Below are 19592 nucleotides of genomic sequence, written 5' to 3'. Positions count from 1 at the left end.
CAAGGTCTCCCAGCAAGCCTGGAAGGCCCCTGGGACACCAGCCAGGGGAAGCAGCCCCAGCGGGGCAGTCAGGAATCACTTCATCCAGATGGGGCATAAGAAGGGCCTTGAAAGATGGCCAGGATTTTGACCAAAGTGCCTGCCTCCCTTCCTCCCTTTCTGAGATGATGAATTGTCAGGATTGAGCCTGAAAAGCATTCCCAGCAGAGAGAACATCTCTACCCCACAAAGTTTAAGAGGGAAGAGCCCTCAGACCGAGATCTAGAGTTTCCGACTTAGCTTTGCCAGTGAGAGGGCCGGGTTACCTTCCCCGAGAGCTGCTTTATTCCCCCATCACCTCCAGGCCCGAATGTCCTGTATGTGGTGCTGTCAGCATTAAGTGACTGTTTCCTAGCAATGCCCTCCAAAGAGGCTGTGTTTTCTCTTGCTTCCCCCGAGGCGCAGGCTTCTCCCCTCTTAGATACTCTCTCCAGCCCTGAGGGATGAGGTTCTCTGTACTTATTCTGAGATCAGGGAGTGTCCCCCTAATCTTTGGGGCCCTCCAGGGAGGGACTATGGTCCACATTCATGCTGAGTGTCCATTCTGAATTTTCTACCTTTCTCAGAGCCAAGTTTGCAGCTGAAACTGTAGCTGGATGGGAAGGCAGAATCTTAGCCGTTTTGTTTTAATCCTTTCCTGAGCTCATCAGAAATAAGAGTGATACAGCCTCTCTTCTTGCAGAGACAATTAGAGGATGAAGTCTTCCCTGGAAGATACACCTGGGAAGGGCTTATTAAGTGATAATCCCTGATAAACCCAGTCGAATTATCTACTAACCCTGCCCTCTTAGTAATGAAAGAGACTTCTAGGCATTTCATAAACTCCTTGAGAAATTTTTTTTCTCCTCACCTTTTCTTATCTCCCTTCTGCTTGCCTTGGATTTAATCAGAGCCATGCATTCAGCTTATTAACTTATTCCTTTATTTATTCATTCAATGAACACTTGCTGAGCACCTGCTGGAGAACTAATTTGAGTTCTAGGACAGATGCCTAGACAGATAAGACTTGTTCCTTGTTCTTAAGGGAAGTCAAGGGGCACCTGGGTGGCTCAGTGGGTTAAAGCTTCTGCCTTCGGCTCAGGTCATGATTCCAGGGTCCTGGGATCAAGCCCGGAATCGGGCTCTCTGCTCAGCAGGGAACCTGCTTCCCTCCCTCTCTCTCTGCCTGCCTCTCTGCCTACTTGTGATCTCTGCCAAATAAATAGATAAAATCTTTAAAAAAAAATCTTAAGGGAGGTCAAGCTTTGCAGGGGAGAATGACATGTGAGGAAGCACTGATGACTGCACAAAGTTCGGTTGTATGACCACATGAAGACCTCTCATTGCTGATGAGAGCGAATGACTCTGGGAAGGTTTCCCTGGCATGGGTAACACTTAACCAGGGTATGTGCAGAGGCTTTCCAGGTGAAAGAGTGGAGAGGGATTTCTAAATACTGGAGAGAGCATGAACAAAAGCCTAGAGATAGGAAAGAGCATGAAATATGAGGGAATTGCAAGAAGCGGGGTCTGGTCATTGACCTGGTCAAGGGAGAGGGAGCAGTTGTGAGGTGAGCTGGAGAGGTCAGGCTGGAATCAGGCCTTGGAGGGGATTTGGCAAGGGCGGCCATCAGAGGTTTTTAAGCAGAGGAGAGATGGTGAGATAGATTGGTAGGAAAGAACAGTTTTCCCCTGCTCTGAAGACTGAGGCCAACTGTGTGGCTGGGAGTCCCTTGTCCCACTTTACAAGGTCACCCTCCTAGCCAGGGAACTAGCTGGGACAGTCTTCCCGCCTTATCAAATGTCCATGGCCGGAAAGAAACCCCTGAGTTAAGGCGAACACATCAAAGGTGTTGAAACAATGTAACATTTGGATGGGATTAAGATGTGCAGTTGGTTAGAAATGATTTCCTCTGCTGGCACTGCTGTTATAAATGCCTGCCTTCATAACTCTGTTCTCAGGTATGTTCCAGGTTACAATGATATGGTTATTTTTATCCCCCACCCCCAATACAAGAAGCAACATAATGTGATATTTTGAGAAGAGGCCAAATGAGGGTTTGCATATTGGTTCTGTAATTGACTGTGGGAGCTTCAACAAGTCCCCTTAGCCTTTCTAAGTTTGGATTTTGTTGCTTTTGTACTTCCATGAACTTAAAATTGGACCTGTCTTGCACATGGTTGTGAAGATGAGAGTTCATGTGCATTATGTACTGGCTCAGCATCCAGCAGAGAGTAAGTGCTTAACAAGCAGAAGCCATGATTCTTTTTCCTCCTCAGTTACACTGGAGTCTGAGGATAGAAGTCACAGGAAAATATTCAAGTAAAGGTGTTTTAATCAGGTCCTCTTCATAATTCCAGAAATAGGTCTCACTGGGTCCACGCTGGAGCTCCATTCAATAGCTTATATACATTCTTCCATTAGTCACCTATCACCATTAATCCTAGCACATTCATAGTACAAAGGAAGTTCTGCAGAGAATGGTAAAAGCAAAAAGTGATTCTTTCCAGGGACTCCTTGACTGGGGAAACAATGAACATTATTGTTCATCATCTGTGTTCTGTTCCAACCTTGTTATACCCCTAAACCAACAGGAATGGTCCATTGCCATGAATTTTATGCGTCTTTGGGGAAAGCGGAAGAAGAAGAAGAATTTCTAGCAGTGGACTGAACCAGACAGTAGAAAATCAAGAAATGAGAAAAGAGAAGGGTTTGGGGGAGTGGTAGACTCGGAGCCCGAAAATGAGAGTCCGTTAGTGAGAGGAGAGACAAAGTGAGGAATATGGTCTGAGTGGGAAGGGCTCTCACATCTGTCGTCTGATGTAGGCACCTACTCAAGTGAGCAATTCCCTCCTCAATGTCCCTAACAGATGGTAATCTTGCACAGTTATTCCCATTTTTTTTTTCACATCATGGCACACATAGAAAATAATATTTGTATAACACTGGCGTAAGTGGATGAGGCCGCTTACGAGTGGAGGTGACCAGCCTGGGGCCTCTGACAGGTGAGCAGAGCAACACCTTGAGTGCTCCTGGAACCCGAGACTCTAATTAGCAGCACCAGAGTGGGAAGCCTCACCCACGTGTTCTCAGGACAGGACCCCAGGGGATACACAGGCACATAGGACTGGGTTTTTCATTATCACCACCACTGAAAATTTATTGAGCATGTTTTCCAGAGAGATGTCTTGGATTCTGAAGATGCAAAGACTTGAAAGCCGTAGTTGTTTGCTTTCATGCTGTTCTTACTAGGAAGTCAGAGTGCTTCCTGTAGCCACAAAATAAATGAAACTGGCCTGCAGCTTCTTCAGGGAGCCAGCTGGGCTTATCATTAAGCCCATGAATGATTAATGACACATGAATCATTAATTAAAATAAGGATATTCAGTGATAAATTAATTCACCTGCTCAGAAGGCATTGTGGCGGGAAGAATGAAAGCAAAGAAAAATGTTTATTGGAAACCTTTTTTCTTGAGTGTCTCCTCTAACATGGTGTGCTAAATATTTGTTAGCTAGGTGGACTTGCTATATGTCAACAAAGGTGCCATTTTATGGACAATGGATTTATTTCCAGAGAAGGAAACTCCTAGAGGCCTGTGAAACAGAAGAATGCTAATGGTGGTATAGTCTCCCATCGGTCAACGACTTTATTGAGAATCTGTTGTTTAAGGAAGAAGAAGAAAAAGAATCTAGGGTTAGCAGAGTGAATGGAGAAACAAAAGATGTATTCTGTTTTTGAGAAACATTTAACCCTAATGGGAAGGTAGGACCAACATGTGAAAGAGGCAGAATATATATAAAACAGGCCTGTAAATAAGTACAAATCAGAACTCAAGTGCAGCACTGAATGTTCTCTTTTCTGTGGTAGGTATTTCTACTCATGACTTAGGCTTCGTTAAGATACCAAAGGCTCTTGAGGACTGTTTTCCATTCTTATTCATCTTGTGCGGAGCCCACACTCAAAGGTGTTGAATGAATCTGCTACTATGGGGGAATTCTGGAGTGCAGTAGAGTGATGTGCTCAGGGGAAGCCTTATAGAGGCTGAGCAGTGTTTTCAACTGTGAGAAACTCACAGTTTGGCAGGGGGAGGGGACCGGAGAGGGAGGAAGGAAGAGCTCAGAGGCAGTGAGCAAATCCAGACTCACTGAGGCCGCCACTCAGGGTCCTTCGTGACCTTCTCCTGGTGTTGCCTTCCTAAGTCCTGCCAAGGACAGCCCTTTGTGTCCTCCTCATTTCTGCCCATTTCTTTCTCTTTGGACTATCTTCCTCCATGGACTGGCCCGTCTGAATCCTCCTCCTACTTTGGGTGCAGGTGAAGGTATAGGAAGCCTTCCATGACCCTTCTGAGCTCACTTCTTTCTTCACAAAATCCGATAAGAGTATTCACAGGTCTGAGCCCTGGGCTCTTCACGTTCAGAGGAAGTGAGATACAGCATCAAAAGAGTCTTCAACCTGATGTAGCGTCTACGTGAGATCCTGAGGCTGGACTAATTATATACAAAAGAATTAGATGGAACTGGCCCATGGAGACGGAGTTTTAGCACTGAACTGAGTGGTATAGAAGTGCTGTGCAGAGTGAACTGGGGGCCCTGAGTCCCGCATCCCAGTTCTACTCCTCCAGCCAGCGAGTGGGGTGTCTTTCAGCAGTCCCCTGGCTTGTGATCCTCAGTTCTTCACCTGTGAAATGAGGGGTTTGTGCAAGATGCTAGGATTCCTTCTCTCTCTGTAATATGCAAGATGATAAATGTTTGAGTGCTAACACTGAACATTATTGGTTAGCTGGAGGGGACAGGGCACCAACGGGAAAGCAATAATTGATGATACCTAGGAGGACTGATCCCTGAGGACTATAGGATAGAGGGGAGAACAAGCTGGGGACTGGTGGAAGACCTGTTTTCCTGGTATTATCAGCACAGTCTTTCTGGAATACAATGGACCCTCCACAAAGCACCCCCCTCCGTGTACAGAGTCTGTCAAGCCTCATGTACCTGCTGGCCCTGACCCTCAAAGGAATAGTCTTCTGAGACTCTCTCCTTTATTTTTTTTTAATATATATTTTATTTATTTGAGAGAGACCAAGAGTGGGGAGAGGGGCAGAGGGAGAGGGAGAAACAGGCTCCCCACTGAGCAAGGAGCCCAGTATGTGGCTCGATTCCAGGTCCCTGGGATCTTGACCCGAGCCAAAGGCAGGCGCTTAACCGACAGAGCCGCTGAGGAGCCCTGAGACTCTCTCCTCTTTCGTTCTCTGGTTCCTGAATTTCTTGAAAAAGTGTATCGAGTCTCTCATCAGCAAGCTCTGTAGAAGGGGTGATGTGTTTTAGCTAACCATCATAGGATGCATCCTCTTTGATTTCCTCTTTCAGTCACGGACTTTGGCCAGCCTGCACACGTTGCGGTCAGAACAACACACTCACCTTTTCCCAGAGCAAAGCAGCGTCCCAGCCTGGATGGCTTTAGCAGAGGGTCAGCTGCCTGTGTCCTGGCTTTTCAGAGGCTCTGAGAATGGCTGCCTGCCTAGCATCTTGGGTTGCAGGGAAGGAGGACTTCTCTCCCTGTCTCTCCCTCTGCCTCCCTCTTTTTTCCCCATTAGCCTTTGTTTTCTGTCATTATTAAAAACAAAAGTTACTGCAGGACGAGTTTCAGAGTATAGAAAAGAATAAAAAAACTAGAGATTTAAAAATCTTTAATTTCTACCCCTCCCATTACCATCACTATTAACATTTTTCACCACTTTGACTAAAATAAAAATACATAAAATAAAAAAATAAAAGTATTTAGACTAAAATAGGATTTTCTGTTAAAATGTGTTCATGACCCTGACCTATTTAAATAAATGGTTCAATTTTGGGAAAATTTAAAACCTCTTATAGAAATTTTCAAACATATGCATGACTAGAGAGGAGAGAACATGTAATCTAATCGCAGCTTCGGGCAGATGAAGAAAACCTTTAAACGACCGGTTCTCTCCGCGGTGGGCTCTGGGGCCAGAGCTCGGAGAGGGAGTGGACAGGATAAACATCACAGAACAGTGATGTTGGAATTATTAGGACTTAACCAAAGAGGTTTTAAGGATGGCGGGGTCCTGAGCCGTGTGGGCTTCAGGGCCCTGTGTATATGGACACACAGAGTCACGGCTGCCTTCCCGCTCCGACGTGGCACCACTGATGCTCTCTGTTCGGTGGTATTTACGGTAGTCCTCTTCCCAGGTGTGTGGATGGACTTCTCTTGGCCCATCAACGCCTGTCTGCGCCGTGCCGCTGTGGATGGGCCCCTGTGGCCAGGACGGAGCAGTACTTGGCCCGTGATGCTGAGCCGGGCTCCTGGGCATGCGGGTCCTGTCCCTGGTCTCGTTGGCATCCTACTGCCGCCTGGGAGCTAGGCGGGGGCAGGGGGGGGTTGGGGGGGGGAGTGGTGCTGCCTCTTCCTGGCTGGCTTTGTCGAACTGGTTCTGCCATCTTCCCACCGGCAAGAGAAGGGGACGGATGGGGGGTGAAATGTCCAGTAGGAAGTGACTCCTTGCGGTGCATTTGCGTCTGGACTCAGGCGCTGCTGCATCCTCTCGGTGGTGGGAGAAAGGGCTGCTGGCCATCCAGTCTGGGGCCTTGGAGCAGTCAGCATGTGTGCCGAGTCTTGGGTATCAGCCCCGGGCCCCTGGCTAAGCCAGATGCTGCCTGTGGTGCTTGTTTGTGTGGGGAAACTCGCAGTGTTGGTTCAATATGCTCAGGGAGCTGAGACGTAATAAAATACTTTGCCTTCAGGACTGACAGGCTTAGCCTTCTTGCGGGTGGTGGGGGGTGGGGTGCAGGTTTTGTGTTTTACTGGGAGCTTTCTGGCCTCACTTTTCCCACCTGCTCCTCCACCCTTCTTTCTGGCCTGGGGGGATGGGAAGACAACTCTTACTTTCTGGCTGCCAGGTTCCAGTGTTGGCTTTGTTCTCCCCCAGAAGGTGTAATGGTGTGGACAGGATTGTTTTTAAAAGACCTGAGAATAAAGGAGATACGGAGAGTCAAGCATCCTGAAGCACGTGACCATTAATTGTTCTACGCTGTGACTCCGGGTCACGTTGCTGATTTGGGCCTCAGCCTCCTTTTCCACCGAAAGGTGGCTTGGATTGCACCTTCTCAAATTCTTCCAAGTCCAGGGATGGAATTCCTGGTATGCAGGGAACCAGGGTGGGTAATCCGTACACACTTTTACTTGTCCCCAAGGCTGTACCTTGTGTCCTTTTCCTAAAATGTGAACATGGTCAGAAGGGTATACATGGCTCTGCCCCTAGAAACCGCCAACTCTGTGACTCGGGGGTGCCCCTAGAAGCCGCCAACTCTGTGACTCTGTGACTTTGTAAGGCTGGTCAAAACCCTGATGAGAAAGGGATATAATGCCTTAAGTCAGATTCCCTGTCCCTTAAGACAGATTCCTGTAGCAGTGATTTATTGAGGGACTGCTTTCCAGAGAGAACTGTAAGGATATGCGGAAAGCAGGATAGGCTAGGGGGAAAAATATTAGAGATGTGGTTCTAAAAGTTTTGACCTCAGTCTGATCCCACAGGCAGCTCCAGAATGTGAATTGCAACTCAGAGGTGGTCCCCAGCCACCGCCACCCCCCTCCCCGCCCGCCAGGGGAAAATGGGCTGGATCACAGATCCCCTTCCATCAGATAATTATTGCCTATTGGACACCCGCCCTCCAAGGGCAGACGTAAACTCCTGGGTGAGGCAGGTCTCTCTGCCAGGGCTAGGCTTCTGAGAAGGGCCTGCATGTGCGCCCGTAGCAGCCAGCACACATGGTTAATGAGGCATGGGTGCACCAGCAGGTAGAGGCCGCCTGTTGGAGGAAGGCGGGGTGGGGGGGACAATACAGGATTTTCCCCATCCAGGCTGGTGAGAGCCAGATAGGGAGCAGGGGAAGAGGCCGGCTGGGAGAGGGTTATTCTGAAAGTAAATCTAGAGCACTTCTCGGTCCTGGGCAAAGAGGGACTGTGGATGGCTTGGCATCTGCAGGGAGAAGCTCAGATGTGACTTTGCAATTAGGCTGACGTAACTGATGATTGCGGAAGAAGTCAGGTTAATGGTACATTTGAGGAGAGGGAGCTGGTGCCTCAGACAGAGCAGGAGGGAAGCACCAAGCTTACCTGGGGGCAGCTGGCACAGTCACGTACACTGGGAAGAGAAGCTATGGAGAGGTCCCCTCACAATTCATAGACGTTTCAGTGCCACACCTACACAGGGTGGTGGGAGTTCATTCTGACAGGGCATCCCCAGTCTCCTTTCTCTTCTCCTGTGTCCCCCAGTGTATGGCATGCCTTCATCTTCACTTTTTTCTCCCTTTTGTTTCCCCTTCATAATGAACCTGTTCTCTGCTTTTCTGGCCTTTGCTGTCTCAGCCAAGGTCGTGTCATAGATAGTCATGTGACTCTTTTCTCCGAAGGATTCAGCGCATCCTTTCCTGACCCCCTGGACCAGATCAGATGCCCCTGTGCATCCCTGCCCGGTGTGGCGCCTTCATGCCCACAGCTCACGAGCAGGTGTGTGTATATTGATCTATTTAATGCAGGTCCCTGTTATCCTGGGCTTCACCAGGGCCAGGACCTGTGGCTGTTTTGCTCATTGTTTATCCCTAGCACTTAGGAGACTGTCACAAAGTATGTGATCCACAAATTTGTGGAACAAAATGTGGCCCTTCGGCTCTGCGGTGTGAACTCCAAGTCCTTCTGGGTGGTAGAGAAGCCCTCACGCTCAGGGCTGGGATGAAGCAGAGGCAAAGGGAGGCCGTCAGCCGGGAGATGTCTGGTGCGCTGCCCTTAGGGAAGGTGGTACTTGGTAGAGTCAGCCTTTGGCTTCTGTCCCTTTTCCTTTCCCATGCTCATCCTCCCTGAGCTTCCTCTTCCTGGGGTGGTCACCGGAGGGCTCAGAGGGATGCGTTTGCTGAGATGAACAGTCCAGTCCTTTCGGCAGCCTCGGGTGCTGGTTCCACCCATGTCTTGACTTGAGATCAGTTGGTGATTTCAAAGAACTCTCCTTGGGACAGAGCCTCTTAGCCTGTGGTTCTCAACTAGGAGCTTATTTTTACTCCTCAGGACACTTGGCAATTCCAGAAACACCTTTCCTTATTACAGCTGGTGGAGTGCTTCTGGCATCTAATGGGTAGAAGCCAGGGATCCTGCAAATGAACCCCACGGGACAGAATTATCCGGAGTTGGCCATGACCAAGAGTCATCCAGCCCAAGATGCTAGCAGTGTCCAAGCTGAGAAACCCAGCTGTAGGCCAGCCCAGGCTTGCCAACGGATGCTGTCTCCTGCCTGGAAAGCAGCTGTGTCCCACAGATCCTCTTTTTTCCTGAAGGGGCCCTAGAATCCACATCCCCCTTATTCCTAGTTCCAGCTCATTCAGACTCCTTGGTCCAATTTGCTCTGTGAAAGGCAGGTACCTAGAAGAGGCCTTTCAGCATTTCTTCCAGAGCCCCGTGGAACCTTGACAGAGACCTGCTTCCGACAGTGAGGGCCTAGCTCTGCATCTCCAGCTTCAGTCCAGGAGAACCACGGGAACCCCCACTTCATCTCGCTGCCTCCATGCTCCTGTTTCTTTTCAATCCTGTTCCTCCCACCCCACCTTCTACCATTTCCCCCAGTCCTCCAGAGATTAATGCGATAATTGCCATGTGTGCCTGTTTACGCAGCGAGTGGGTGTGCTCCCCAGCCCCAATCAGGCAGGTTCCCAAAGGAACACATCTCACCGTGTCAGGACTGGAACCTGCTGAGCACTCCTTGTGCAGGTGGGCGGCCACCCCCGACTGCTTTCTCTGTCTGTCATTACCCCACCGTGCGCACGTGTGCGTGTGTGTGTGTCACTCAGGGAGTCAGCAGGTGAGAAAGTCAGACATCAGCCAGCGTGCCGGTGGGTCGAGGGGCTGGGCTGGGCTGGGTTGGGTGGAGAATCCGCGCCCTCACTGAGAGGACATTGCCCCGAAGAAAAACACTCTTCTGTAATGGCTGCCAAAGAGTAGGTGTTGCATGAATGGTGGGGAATGAAGATCCTTCCCTGAAGGGAGGAGACTCGTTTAGCCTCAGCTGCTTTGCAGTAGCAAGCTAGGCAGGGGAGCTTCCACTGTGAGACTCTTGGGCCGGAAGCCAGTGGAACATGTTCAGAAAGCGGCAGGTCTCTTTCCTCAGCGTCTTGCTCAGAGTACTTAGCATGGCTGCCTCCAGAAGAAGGCATAGCGGCCTTCTCTCCTGAGGGAAGAGTCGCCAGGGAAAGTAGAGTGTGAGGATGCCACAGGTGGGGAGCTTGTCAGAGTCACAGAAGCAGAGGGGTTTGGAGAATGGAGCAGAGGACGAGGCCTTCTCACCTCGGTAGCCTTCCTCCCTTCTCCCTCCCGCTATGACAGGGACACATGGCCTCTTGAGAGAAAACCGTCCCAACTCTGAGGTCGCACCGGCCACTTTCTCCTTGGCCTTCCTGACTCCCACCTCATGGGACTTGAGGACACTTACTCACTCCAGAGTTGTTGATTACTTTCTTCTTTTTTAATCTCAAAAGACACTTGAGTCGTTGTCTCTCCTACACTGGACAGTTTTAAAGTTTTTATAATGATGAATCAGAAAGGAGATTGAAGTTCTAATTAGCATCAGAAAGAATCTTGCCATTTTGGAGGAGGGAAACCTGAAGTCCTTTGCCTCCTTCCTGCTGAGTTATGGCCCCCTGTCCAGCTGGATTTGTCCTTGATCCACTGACAGGCATGTGAGCTGAGGGGGAGGTCTCCTGGTGGGGAAAGGTGGGAGGGGAGTAACCAGGAGGAAGCCTGAGGGAGGGGAGAAAGGTGTAGAGAGGGTGCGGCAAGTCTATTAAAAGGTTTGTGAATAATCTTGGGGAGCTGTCAAGCTGGCTTCTCCAGAAGAATCTTTACACCATCAGTCATCTGTAATAACTCCCCAGGATACCATGCCGGTGGCCCTAGTGTCCTCCTAGCCTTTCTTTTTCTCTTTCTCTTACCCCTTCTCTCCTTTTTCTCATCAAACAGAGCCTGGTGCCATTGTTGGTGACAATTTTTCTTAAAAAACAATTCAGACAAAGCTTGAGGGGAATTTCAGAATGAACAATTCTGGGGGATACATTTTAAGCAGGAGAATGTTCTTACTCAAATTGTGGTCGTGTATTGGTTAGTTGACAAATACTTCATGTGCCGAACCCTTCACTAGGTACCATATATAGAAACAGACAGTTAAGTTTCTTACCTTAAGGTGGGTTAAACCAAGAGCCAGAGCGTTCGCAACACATGGATAAAGAGACACTGTCTGCCATTGTTTTTTTCTGGCAGAACTGAGAAGTGCTTTCCAGACATTAGGCCCATGAGGAGAGTCCTTTTATCCCTGCATTTCACAGGCTATATTTCCTCATATGTGAAAAGATTTCCTTCACAAAAGGAGGTTTCATAATCCAGAAAGTATATGAAATGATATTAAAGTTAATAATTTTTCAGGCTAAGGGGAAAAGAGAATCTGTTGTGTTTCCTAAGTTTCTTTGGTTACAGAAGCTCATTTCCCACAGAACACATTCACACGGATGACTAGCAGTGAGGAGAATGCGGTTTGGGAAACGCTCTTCACTCCATAGCATCTTGGGCAAATCGTCCCCTTACTGAAATTGCTTCTCGCCATCCTCAGACTGTAGCTCAGTCACTCCTGGGACCAAAGGTGCCTTAACAGCGTGTTTCATGATTGCCGTGGCCGGTACCAACTCGGACATACTGGCAGCTCAGCTCTGATCTGGGTACAGGGAGTGGACGTGGTCCTTGCTGCCAAAGAATGCTGGGGGACGGGGGACCCTGGCTAAGCCATCGAGTGGATGAAACTTGTTGGTCTTGTGCACTGCTGGTGAGCCATCCAAGCTAACCAGTCTTTACAAAATGTTGCATTTGTAATCATGAATAAAGACAGAGCTATTTATACAAGGGTCATGTAATCCATCCTTCAGCTTACAGGAAGGACCATGTCTAAACTGTCTAGAAAAAACAGCTTCCTCTGTTCATTAAAATCTCTTGTGGCTGGCCTTCAGCATCTAGCTCTTCCACATCTTTCTGATAATCAGGAGCAGTTTTCTCCGAGGTCTGGTCCACATCTTCCCTGCTTGCATTTAACTGACCAGACCAGGTTGAACTGAAGAGTTAGATCTTATACACACAGAAATCAGCAGACCCCACCTTCGCCCCACCGTTCAGCAGGTGTTTGTTTTTAAGTTATATTCTGCTTCATTTGCAATCATCTGTCTCTGAACAGTGTGGGGGCAAGACGACAGACACAAGTTTGGTGAAAGAGGTTGCCTTAAAAGTCTTTTTTGTTTTTTTAAACATCTGTTTTTACTTATCTGACAATGTATTTTGCCATTTTTGAGGGATTGTTTTGCTGGAGTAGAATCTTGATAGACAAATATTTTCTTTTAGCACTTTGAACATACCATCCTATTGCCTTTTTTTTTTTTTTAAAGATTTTTATTTGTTTATTTGACAGACAGAGATCACAAGTAGACAGAGAGGCAGGCAGAGAGAGAGGAGGAAGCAGGCTCCCTGCTGAGCAGAGAGCCCGATGCAGGGCTTGATCCCAGGACCTTGAGATCATGGTCTGAACCTAAGGCAGAGACTTTAACCCACTGAGCCACCCAGGCTCCCCTTAAAAGTCCTTTTTAATGGAAAAATCTACTGTATGGTGATAGCTTCCAGGATCAGTGGGAAGCTATAATCTGCGGATATTTGAATGGGAGGCAGAAAGAAAATTAGATAATTTTTTTTAAAAGATTTCATTTATTTTTTTGAGAGAGAGAGCGAGCATGAGAGGGGAAAAGGTCAGAGGGAGAAGTAGACTCCCTGTGGAGCCAGGAGCCTGATGTGGCACTCGATTCTGGGACTCCAGGATCATGACCTGAGCCAAAGGCAGTTGCTCAACCAACTGAGCCACACAGGTGCCCCGAAAATTAGATAATTTTGATAGGAAAGATAGAATGCCCTAGAAGTCCACAGAAAGCGTGAGAACAATGAGTCAAAATATGTTTGCAAGTTGAGTAGCGAGAGGGAGAAAAAGGTAAATCGCAGGGACAAAGAAACACTTTGCCTTAGAAATTCTGAGTTCAGATCTTAATTTTACTAATTTAGCCTGTGAATCTTAGGCATGGCATCTGACTTCGATGGCTTTGTTTCTCCAGTGAACTGAGAATAAAAAGCTTTTAACTGTTACAAATGGGTATTAAGGTTTGCATGTGAGGGGCCTGTGGGGGTGGGGGGGGGACTTCAAAGCCCTGTGTATGTAAAATGCAATTCAAGGAGACTATTTAGAAAGACTTGGAGTTGATATTATGGGGAAAGAGTCAAGGTGAGGTTTAGTTGAGAGGCTCAAGTGTTTGAGAAGAGTTTTCAAAATGTTCCTAAACTGTTTCTAGTTCCTAATAAGATATCGTTCCAAGATTTGCTGCCTTGGCTAAGCCATGTGGTATAATCCTTGCTCAACCCCCACCATCCAAGGGTCTTGTATCTCACTTATAGTATAAAAATCCAGAATACGATTTCCAAGCACTTTGACTTCACTGAGGGATTGCTCTTTAGAATTATTCCTCGTTCTGTCCAGAGCCTCGCTGGGGCCAAGCCTGAGTCAGCTCTGTACTATTGGAGTCTGATAGAAGAAAGCAAGCCAGAGCTGAGGGTAAAGGGCTGAGTGGGAAGTGGCTGACACTAATGTCCGCCAAGCAGCCCTGTCAAGGCTTTCGCCAGCATCCAGGGACTAGACTGATGGCCATAGCTTGCCTCTGGCTTTTTGACAGTTTGTCCAACTTAGACTGCAAAAGCTTGGAACCGACATCACTAAACACTATAAAACCTGTAATTGTTTCCATGACCTTGGAGAAGTACTTGCCCTCACTGGATTTAGCTATCTCAGCTGTTAAGTGAGGGTGTTGGACGATTCCTACTCATGATATCATGCAAGGCTCATGCAGGGTCATTGACTCTGTACATGGTGGAATAGGAGTTAACCCACAGTAACACCAAGCTGGGAGTGAAGCAGGCCGTGTTCATCGTATTGACCTGTGCTTGTTATATCGCCATATATGTGAGGCTTCAGGAAGGGAAGCCTTCTCCTGGCAGATGGTTTTGGTAAAATATTAAGGAACCATTTTTCTTTCTTTCAGACCAATGATGCCTTAGGAGCCACCTGGAACTGGCTGTACTTCATCCCCCTCATCATCATTGGATCCTTCTTTGTTCTCAACCTAGTTCTGGGAGTGCTCTCCGGGTAAGCCATACTCTCTCCTCTTCTTTCCAACTGTAAACTAATGCTCCTGACCGCCAACCAATTCATTCATTGAGCATTCATTTGGAAGACATTTACTGAGCAGCTCGTGTACCAGTTACTATTCTGGACGTGGTAGATGCAGTAGTGAACATTGTTCTCATCGTGTTTATTTTTCTTAGGCGTTACAAAAATATTTAAACCACGTACAATATTGAACATGATATCTAGTGAGAGTTCACGTGTCCATCCGTCCTTTCCCTCAGCTGTCATAGACCTTCTTTGTCAGTCACCGTGCTGGTTGTGAGGGTTATAAAGTGGAGTAAGATGCAATCTTTACCCTCAAAGAGTATTGTTCTGTCATTTATTGAATGTTGAATCCCATATTTGTAGCTTGGGTTAGCGTACCTCAGTCAGCAAGTACGCAATGTCCTGTGTATGGTGAGCATTGCCAAGAGCACACAAAGTCTTGGGCATGATTCCTTCCTTAAGAAAACTGTACTTTGTGGGGCACCAGAGTGGCTTAGTTGGTTAAGTGTCTGACTCTTGATTTCAGCTGGGGTCATGATCTTAGGGTCACGGGATTGAGCTTTCCATCAGGCTCTGTGCTCAGCATGGAGTTGCTTGGGATTCTCTCTCTCTCTCTCCCTCTGCCCCCTACCCCACCTCTCTCTCTCTCTCTCTCTCTCTCAAATAAATAAAGAAAATCTTTTAAAAAAAAAAGAAAATTATATTTTGTAGACAGGACAACACACTTGAAAGAGTGAGGGAATGCAAATTCTTTTACTTACTAATGTAAGCTGTAAATCATTTGGTTGAAGGAACAAATCTATTTATTCTGAAGTTATCAGGAATGGCTTCATAAAGGACTGGCCTTTTGCTTGGATGTACAAGATGTAGTAGGATAAAACAGAATATATCTGAGTGAACATTCCAGGAAGGAGAGCACCAAACCACAAGCAAAAATGAAGAAATGGGACTAATCTTACAGTGGGAAAAGATTGTAATGCAACCTAACTTACCTAGGCTGAAACTTTACTTTGGGAAATGAAAAATATAAAATAGGGCTATAACAGGGGTCGATTTTAGAGGGTTTACATTTCTCTAAGCAAAACTGGACTTAATTTTTTCTCTGAGTGGCATAAGTTCTTCAAGTGGAAGTCAGATGGTGGTACTTCTGTTTCAACATAGTGGACTGAACCAAGTTTGTCATGCATTGTAACTCTACAAACACAGGAAAAAATTTTTAAGAAGGGCATAGTGATAAGACAGGAGAGGAAATGGCAAAAATGAGAGATGTCAACAAAAGTTTTGAAGGTGGAGAGTAAATGGTAACTCATCTAGTGGTGGGAAAACTGAGGTTTAATGCCCTTTAGTGAGGAATGCCAATAAAAAGCCAAAATGATTGTCCTTTAGAACCTTCCACAGTCCTGGAGAGGCTCCAGGTATGTCTGAGAGATGAAGAATGGGTGGCACTAAAAATAAGAGGATTGGTCAAAAGCCCTCGTAAGGAATACTTTGATGCCTTCTGACCAACACCCTAAATCTCTACCCCCAAACACTTCTAACTGGTATCTGCCCCACCCAACCTCCCACCCCAGCCAAAGTCAGAAGACTTCCTGTCTCTTTGGAGGCTGAATCAGAAATTTGCATTGGCAACATCAGGTGCTTCTGAGGGTAGGGGTGATAGGTTTGTAGTGAATTCCGCAAACTGAACATCATGCTTCCAGCCCACATCTACTGTTGACTCACGGAAGTGGATCGAGCTGGTAAGGGTTAGTAGGATTCCTCTGTGGGGAAACTGTACATCTTAAGAGAAGAATCGAAGTACGCTGATGTCTGAGGATGGCCAGAGAAATGGCTCCCACCCATCACCCTCAGTGAGGCTGCTATTAGTTTACAATGGCTGCTGCAAGAAAGGAACCAACTAGGTGGCTTCAGACTGTGAAAGATATTAACTCTTTCACAGTTCTGGAGCCTAGAGGTCCAAAATCTGGCAGGGCATTACTCCCTGAGAGGGCTCAAGGGGAGAATTTATTTCCTTCCTCTTCCAGTCATTGATGATTCCAAGTATTACTTGGCTTGTGGCTGCATTACCCTGGTCTCTTACTCTGTGGTCCCATTGCCTCCTTCTCTTTTGTCTAAAATCTCCCTGGGCCTCTTTCTTATGAGGATACTTGTCGTTGGATTTAGGGTCACTTGTATATTCCAGGATGACCTCTTCATCTCCAGACCCTTACTTTAAGTGCATCTAGCAAGGACTCTTTTTCTAAATAAGGTAACATTCATAGGATCCAGGAATGAGGATGTTGAGATATATATATATATATATATTTATATATATTTACATATATATTTTTATATATGATATACATATATATAAATATATACATATACATAATATACATATTGTATATATTTACATATATATTTATATATATTTTATATATATATATGTAAATATATATATATTTATGTATTTTTTGGTAAGGGCATTCAACCCACCACACTCATCATTTTAGAAGCTCTAGCCATACACACAAGTTTCCAATAAGCCTTTTGAGACTTGCTCTTAAATATTAATGCACAGCTAGAGATTACCAGCATTTGAAGAAAATGTTCAAAACAAAAGACAAAAAATAATACATTAAAAAAAGGAATTAGTTGGAATATCAATGATGCAGGGAGCAAAAGACTTAAAAAGCATAAGTGATATCAGCAGAGATAGAAGAAAAATAATTTTAGCCACAAACTAATATTGCTATTTAAAAAAGAATATTTAGCCATTAGGAAGAGCCCTTGGGAATTAATGTAAAATAAATAATGTAAAATTTACATTAATGTAACATGAATTAATATAAAAATGTAAACATGTGATGAAAATAATGAGGTAGTAAATGGTTGGAATATGAAATTAATAAAATCACCTAGAACGTCGAACAAAAATAAGAAAATCAAAGAGTTCGTCCAACATTCAACTATTAAGAGTTCCATAAAGAGAACAGGGAAGTGGAGAGGAAGAAATTTATAAAGAAAAATATTGAAAAATGTTTCCAGAATCAGTAAACACACATTGCCAGAGCAAAAGGTCTGTTGAAACGTGTGCAAGGATAGTCTTTGAGGGGGAGTTGGAGAACCTGGGCATCCATAATTGGGATGGTAGATAAGTAGGCTGTTGAATGCATATCATGACATACGAGGCAGCAATTAGGAGCAACAAATACCGTATACACATGGCAACATAGAATATTTTAAAAGGACAGAGTTTAGTGAAAACAAGAAGAAATAGCATGGTATAATACCATCCACATAAATAAAAAATACATGCATATGCAATACATAGTTTGTGAGAATGCTTTCAAATAAAAAGTGTACATTGAATACAAGTTTCTCTTGCTACCTGAAGATAAAACATTTTTTGTTTTTTATTGAAATATAATTAACATACAATGTTAAATTAGTTTCAGAGGTTCAGCCTATTGATTTGACAATTCTATACATTATATGGTGCTTACCATGATAAGTGTAGTCACCATTTGTCACCATATAACATTATTACAATATTATTGGTTATATTCCCTAAACTGTACTGTTTGGCTTTGTGGCTTATTTTATAATTAGAAGTTTGTAACTTAATCCTTTTATCTATTTTGCCCATCCCCCCACTCCCCTCCCCTCTCAGGCAACCACCAGTTCTCTGTATATAAGCATCAGGTTTTTGTTTGTTCCTTTGTACATCATATGGTATTTATCTTTCTTCATCTGACTTATTTCACTTCACATAATACCCTCTAGGTCCATCTGTGTTGTCACAAATGACAAGACCTCATTCTTTTTTATGACCTAGTAATATTCCATTGCCTATGTATACCACATCTTCTTTACCTTCTATGGATGCACACTTGAGTTGCTTCCATATCTTGGCTATTGCAGAGAGTGCTGCAGTAAGCTTGGGGTGCTTTAATCTTTTCAAATTAGTGTTTTTGCTTTCTTTGGATAAATACCTAGTAGTGGAATTAATGGAGCACATGGTATTTCTATTTTTAAATTTTTGAGGAATCTCCATACTGTTTTCCACAGTAGTTGCACCAACTTACATTCTTACAGACAGTGTTTGAGGGTTCCCTTTTCTCCACGTCCTTGCTAACACATTTCTTATCCTTTTGCTATCATATCTATTCTGATATGATATGTATGATATGATATCTCACTGTGTTTTGATTTTCATTTCTTTGATTAGTGATGTTGAGCATCTTTTCATGGGTCTGTTGACCATCTGTGCATTGTTTTTGGACAAATGTCTATTCAGGTCCCCTGTCCATCTTTTAGTATGACTTTGTGGAGTATTTTTTTTTTTTTTGGTGTTGAATTGAAAGAGCATTGTTTTGAAATCTTTCATAAACCAATATGACAGAAAGTAAAGAAGCAGTTACCATTTCATAAAGGCAAAAATGCTCTTTGGATTTTTTTTTGGTTATCGAAAATAGGTACTAATGTGGATTTTTCATGAAAGCAAAGTGGTATAAAGTGAAATTTCAGATACTGGGGGAAACCTGCATATTGTAATGGTAATTTGTATAGCAGAGACATGGGAGGGAGGTATAGAGATAGAAGGGAACAAGTGAATTTAATTAATAATGAAAATGCCCACTAAGCACTTGACACAACTGATGAAACGAGACCACACCAAGATAAAGACCTCACAAAATTTCAGAGCATCTGAATAAAGATAATATTCCAAAAGCTTTTGGTTATTAGGAAGACAATATATTTTGCCAATTTTAAATATATTTAAAAATCAGGAATTAAGGCAGCTTTGGGCTTCTCATTGATAACTGAAAGTTAGAAATGAACAGAGAAGTTCCTAAAACTTTTTGAAGGAAAAAAATTTCCAAGGTGGAATTCTATACCCAGCCCAAATAGCAATAATTTATGAGCTTGGAATAGCAGTATTTTAGGACACTTTCTGAAGAAGTTACTGGAAAATGTGAGTCACTAATTAATTCCTAAGAATAAGGAATTAGTTGAAGAATGAGAAGGACATGATATTCATACAAACAAGGGATTCAGTAGAGGAGAGAGACAAAGGGAATTCCAGGATGATGATGAGAGGACGTCTACCATGACAGCTGTCAGAATGCCTAGAGAACAGCAAGTTCATATTTGAGTAGGATGACAACTCTAAGAATGAAATAAGTATATTCCCTAATATATATTATATTCAGAAAAGTTGAATGGTTTTGTGAAGATTGTATATATATATTTACAAAATATATACAAATATATGTTTGCATTGTATATAAATA

The 19592-nt window shown here is 44.8% G+C and overlaps 1 protein-coding gene across 6 annotated transcripts in view; it reads left to right on the top strand.

Moving 5' to 3' along the window:
* The window catches only part of CACNA1E (calcium voltage-gated channel subunit alpha1 E), a 486165-nt gene that overhangs the window by 330041 nt on the left and 136532 nt on the right, over positions 1-19592 (top strand). For all 6 annotated transcript variants that reach the window (XM_032862709.1, XM_032862708.1, XM_032862704.1 and 3 more), the window contains exon 9: positions 14186-14289. In XM_032862709.1, coding sequence (XP_032718600.1) covers positions 14186-14289 — 104 coding nt within the window. The remainder of the gene's footprint in view (positions 1-14185; positions 14290-19592) is intronic.

Source organism: Lontra canadensis, unplaced genomic scaffold (genome assembly GCF_010015895.1).
Source record: "Lontra canadensis isolate GAN:19392208 unplaced genomic scaffold, GSC_riverotter_1.0 scaffold24, whole genome shotgun sequence".
In the NCBI taxonomy this organism is placed as follows: domain Eukaryota; kingdom Metazoa; phylum Chordata; class Mammalia; order Carnivora; family Mustelidae; genus Lontra; species Lontra canadensis.
The sequence above is the reverse complement of the archived record's forward strand: the minus strand, read 5'-3'. Positions and strand labels throughout refer to the sequence as shown.